The 5,862-nt window shown below is 41.9% G+C and overlaps 1 protein-coding gene across 1 annotated transcript in view; it reads right to left on the minus strand.

Moving 5' to 3' along the window:
• The window catches only part of LOC106532681 (glutamate receptor ionotropic, delta-1), a gene marked incomplete at its 5' end in the record, with an annotated part of 82,478 nt that overhangs the window by 8,211 nt on the left and 68,405 nt on the right, over window positions 1–5,862 (minus strand). Inside the window, 1 exon segment of the mRNA XM_014028810.1 lies at window positions 5,004–5,327. Within this exon segment, the coding sequence (XP_013884264.1) occupies window positions 5,004–5,327 (324 nt within the window).

Raw genomic sequence — 5,862 nt, forward strand, 5'->3', positions numbered from 1 at the left:
TTTTTTTTTCAGTAAACGGTTTTTATTTAATAGAATTTTTGGACAAAAAAAATCGCAATATATCACAATATATCGCCTTGCTTACAGTATCGCAATATATCGGGATATATCGTATCGTGACCTTCTGTTATGATATGTATCGTATCGCCAAATTCTTGCCAATACACAGCCCTAGTGCCTAATGATATACTTAAACTTATACTCAAGTATACTTATTAAAATGAACTTCAAGTATATTACTTTTAGGTAAGGGTGGATTTGGTCATTATCAGAGCTGAAACAGGTGAAGTTCAGGTGAGAGTTCAGCTGTTTGACAGTTAAAAGATGATTAAACAGAAAAGAGGAAAAACACAAAGAAAACGTGACAATCAGGAGGGTTTCTAATGAACAGTTTGCTGTTAAAGATGAGATGATTCCAGTCGAGGCTCTAAAAAAATATTGTTTTCTGAAACTTATTTGGATTTTTTTTCTTTTTTTTTTACTCATTTAAACAATTTCTGTGAGAAATTTCACAATCTAACAACAAAAAAAGCCTTGGCTTTAAATCATCTTTGAGTTTCATCTTTTAAATTCATTTTTTCAATGAAGGCCACAGTCAAGCAGACATGAAGTCTGCTTTTTGCTCGTTTTGAACCGGAAATCAACTCTCCTACAGTAACAGATGGCACAGAAATGTTTCTTTAATTCTGATGGTTGTATAGGAGGTCTATTCTGACCTGTGTCAATAGCTTCTGCTTCATCCCAGCCTCTCWCTCTGTCTGTCCAAATGTCCCTCCTCCCCTCCGATGAAGCAGTTGTAATGTCATTATATGTCAATGGACCAGAAACCCTTGCCAGTCTGTAATCCTTAGTGACCTGCACGAGATCATAGACAGTCAAGCGTAAATAAAGAAAGGAAAAATGGAGAGGAGACAGACAGAGTGGGCGTCCACATTGACATATAATCTGTGGCAGGAGCTGGAGACGAGATGTTGGACACAAACCTCACTGCTACAGGACGACACAGAACCAACCGTCGGCTCACACTGTACTTTATGGATCCACCAGGAAGCCACGCCCCCCCACCCGGTCACATGACTCAGACCACGTGGTTCAGGTGTGTTCAGTCCAAACTCTGCCTGCGTACCAACACTGCAGCACACAGCATACAACCGAAGGGCCCGGTTTACTGGTTCTGACCTCTGCAGGATGTTTTTGTCTCACAAAGTCTGTCTTCAACTTTAAAGAGATCCATGATTAGTTGTAACATTAGACTTTATTTGATAAACATTTACTTTAACTGTAAAATAAAGACTGTAAAAATACTGTAGGCTGTTTAGTTTTTATATTTTAAAAATATATTTTAACAAGGACGGAGCCATTTTATTTACTCGCAAAGCATTCTGGGTAAATGATGACGTGGATAGGTCCTCGGTGCGAGGCTGCTAGCGAGCTATATCCMCCCTGAAGGTTAATCTTGGACAATATCTGATGATCGACTCTTTTAAATGAAACCAGAGAGCGTTGACAGAGAGGAGAAGGTAGAAATGACTCAGCCTGGAACTGAAAATATGGATGGAGGACAACAGAGCTGCTTCATGGAAGAAGAACCTCAGATTAGCCTGTTAGCTTTAGCACTAGCGCTGATGCTATATTGCCTTATATGTATTAGCTCGGTGCCAGCGCGACAAACAAGCTAAACTGAGGTCCTCCATCCATATTGAGTCATTTTTGTGTTCCCCTCTCTGTCATGTGGATGGAGGACCTCAGTGACGAGAGGAGAATGTGTAGCGCTGAGCTAATATATATATATATATATATATGGTGATAGCATCGGGGCTAATGCTAAAGCTAACAGGCTAAGCTGAGGTTCTTCTTCCATGAAGCAGCTCTGTTGTCCTCCATCCATATTTTCAGTTCCAGGCTGAGTCATTTCTACCTTCTCCTCTCTGTCAACGCTCTCTGGTTTCATTTAAAAGAGTCGATCATCAGATATTGTCCAAGATTAACCTTCAGGGTGGATATAGCTCGCTAGCAGCCTCGCACCGAGGACCTATCCACGTCATCATTTACCCAGAATGCTTTGTGTGTAAATAAAATGGCCCTGTCCGTGTTAAATTTACAAAACTAAACATCCTACAGTATTTTTACAGTCTTTATTTTACAGTTAAAATATATGTTTATCAAATAAAGTTTAATGTTACAACTAATCAGGGATCCCTTTAAGGGGGACACAAATAAAGAAAAAAAATCACCCTGGATTTGAAAATTTAAGATGGCTGCCACAATCAATTTTAAATATCTCAAATTCAGCTGTTTTAAGAGATACGAGCTGAAATTTTTGGTGATCATAGCTAAAAATTATCCAGAAATCACACTGAATGCTAGTGACAAGTGCAAGCTAACTGCTAATGCTAATTTTACAAAGAGCTCTATTTCAGCCATTTTTAGACAAACAAAACAAAATGAGTGTAGTAGTAGCCGAACAAAGTATTTACAAAATTCTAAATGCTACTCTAAAAATTCATTTAAATTATAGCATTTAAATTTACCACAGCTAACTTTAAATGGCTATAATTTTACCATTTTAAGACTTATAGAGCTGAAATTTGTTGTGGTGTAGCTAAGAATGATCCCAAAGACATGCTGATAAGTWGTCCCAAATTAAGTTAACCCTTAAAGCTAATTTTAAATGGATATAACTCAGCCATTTTTAGAGATACTGAGCTGAAACTTGGTATTTTAGTAACTGAGAATAACCCCTATAGACTCAGATACTGAGAGCAAAAATGGCCACCTAAGCTGAAAAATAGATATTAAGCTAAAACGTAGTGTGGTGGTAGCTGAGAGCAATACCAAATCGATTCTGAATTCAAATGGCCACCAATGCTAAATTTAAATGGCAGTAACTCATTTGTTTCTTCACTTATTGAGCTGAAGTTTGGTGAGAGTTGTCATCACCAACATGTACAGTCAGATCTTAAATTTAAAATGTCGGCCACATGGCAGACATTTTAGCTCTAACTGTCAATTCTTTATTGTCACATGTGATCCCCGCCCACCTGTCAGTCATTTTGGGGTGGCCAATCAGGTGCCGGGGGTGGCACTTGCCACCCTGGCCACCCCTCTGGCTCCGCCTCCAGAAGAAAGGTAGCCTAATAATTGGTGCTGCTTTTGTACAATTTTACTTTATAAGATGTTTTATTGCTCATCCAAGGAGCATCTTTTTTTTTTCTAAATCAAACTGCAGTGAGTTGCTCATTGGGGCATTTGGTGGTCTGGTCCATATGTGAGAGGTTTTGATTAAATGCTGGGGATTAGACTGAGCTGCATTAGAGGTTCTGGATCAGTGAAACCTGAGGTGATGTCTCGCTGGGCTGTGACTGTTGGGGGGCCGGGGGGCTGCATGGACACACAAAACTGCAGGAAAATAAGTGAATTTTCACTCAACACTTTCATTTAGCTGAAGTCCTGGTGAGATTTTAGAAAAAAGTCTCTATTAGTTCACAGACAAAATTACCACTCTTACAGAAACTACATTAAAATTAGCATTTTGTATAATTTTTTTAAACATGCTTTTATTTTTTAAATTCCTGCAGCACCACTGTGAAACTTTGTGAGGTGAATACCATATTCRTTAAAATATTTCAATTTACTTCCAACAGTTTCAGATCAGTGAGAAACTACCACAACTGATGCTCTGATCATTCAAGTTTGTGCAGCAGGTTTTAGTTTTAAAAATCAATGCAGTCATGTAACCAGAAGGTTCAGACAACATTCATGTCTGAGACGAGCACCACTTTTTAAAAATCTCACATTTCTATAAGCATCAAATCTATTTACTCCTGAAAAAAAGATTTTTAATGTAGATGAATTCAATTCAAATACATCAGATTAAAAACAGTGTTGATACGTTTAAAGAAAATATTAACACTGATTTGCGATACCATTATATTTAAAGATGTATTATTTTTAATTAACTGTGCTTATCCTTGCTAAGTAGCTGTTCTCTCATAAAGTGACATGATCAGTTTTCAGTCGGCACTTATTAAGGTACAAGTTTCTGTTTAGCAAAACCAGCGAATAATTTGGACAAAGTGTTACGTCGGTGAGAAGCTGTTTAATGATTTTTTTTCTCTCCTCACAGAGAAGGAAAGTGTCCAGAAATGTGTAAAGGGTGTCGGTGTTTGACRCGTTATCCCCTCTCTGCCTGAGTGATCGCTCATCCTGCTGCTAATTATCAGGGCTTTCAGAGACCCTCGGGTGCAGGAAATTACCCAAGCTTTACCGCACAAAATGAGTTTATAACAATAATTCAATACGAGCACTTAAACGGCTCCAAAGCCGTCTCTGTGGGAGCTGATCATTAAAGAGTGCGGCGGTTTGTTGGGAAACACGCCGGACACGTTAGGAGGCACTTCCTGACTTCCTGAGAGGGATTCAACTCTTCTCTTCTCTTTGAGGGTGCCAAAAAGTTTCAGTTTTATGAGTAAATTAGTAAAAGTAATGGCTGGGTGAGGTATGCTGTGTGCTTCTTGTGGTTTAGAGCAGAGGTCCTGACTCTGATCCTTGTGGTCCACCTTTTTGCATGTTTTAGATGATGTTCTGCTTCAACATTCCTGAAGCAGAGGGACATGCAGGACCACGAGGATCAGGGTCCAGGACCGCTGGTTTAGAGAATTTACAGTAAAAATAGATGAACTCCAAAAGTTCAGGAAGAGGTGGAGGGAAGTGATGGACAGATAAAATAATAAAAGAATAGAGTGGGTGGGGGGTGTTGGTAATAAAAGACCAAATTTGATTTTAATCAGTGGCCTGATGAGGTGCAGAGCACAGGGTTCCTACTCTGTCCTGTCTCCCTCTGTCTCCCAGCTCTGCAGCTAACACTGACCCTCTCTCCTCTACAGCTGGGTGTACTGCAGCTCCACTAAGTCGGGGCTCATGTCTGCGGCTGGATCCTTAAAGTAGAGTGTGGCAGTGTCCTCCCCCCGCTGGCCCGTCCGCCGGGCCCTAAGCTCGGTCACCTCTTTGGGCTGCTCCTGGCGGCAGCGGTTGCTGTTCCACCACGCCTCCAGCCCGGCCACCAGGCAGGCCAGCAGCAGGCCGGCGGCCAGGATGCAGAAGATGCCGGCGAAGCTGTGCAGCTTGAGGGAGCGGCCGTCTGGGTGGGCGCTGGCGTGGCTGCTGAGGTCGCAGCGGCCGGTGCGGGGCCACCACTTCTGCTTCATGATGTCCAGATCACCTTTCTCCTGCAGCTCTAAGATCCTGGAGGAGGGGAAAAAAACAAGTGAGTCACAAAAATCACATGTTGCTCTCTTGGTGCAGTAAGAACTGAAGCCTGGTTCACACTACAGGATAATTGTGACAATTTCTGACTAATTTGACCCTTTTGATCATCTTAAGGATGCCCTGATGGTTCAATGTCTCTTAAGATAATTTTAGGAGATATTCCTGCCATGTGTGATGAGCTAAGAGTCATCTAGTTGGCTCGGAGGGACAACAAGACCACCACTTTCCATTGAAGACGTGGAAGATTTGTACATATTTGGATTTATGATAGTTGGATTTCTGCTGATCGGCGGAGGTGGATATCTGGCTTATCGGAAAATGAAAGCGTTCCTTTTTTTTAATTGCTCCATAGAACAACATGCACCAACAGTACATCTGAGGGTGGGGGTGTGGGTGTCAGGGTCTTTATTCCCATCCCGTTCCCTGACTGCCATTTGGGGAGGGGGTCCTGAAGAAGGGCGGACCGCCGGGTGCGGTCCTGGGCTGTCGGTGGGGTTGGGGCTTGGACGGTCGCCGGGAGCGGGACTGGCTCTCTGTCCTCCATGGTGCTGCTTGGTCTCCTGAGGTGTGGCTCTTGGTTCCAGTGGGTGGCCC

Source organism: Austrofundulus limnaeus, unplaced genomic scaffold, assembly GCF_001266775.1.
Source record: "Austrofundulus limnaeus strain Quisiro unplaced genomic scaffold, Austrofundulus_limnaeus-1.0 Scaffold811, whole genome shotgun sequence".
Taxonomy (NCBI): domain Eukaryota; kingdom Metazoa; phylum Chordata; class Actinopteri; order Cyprinodontiformes; family Rivulidae; genus Austrofundulus; species Austrofundulus limnaeus.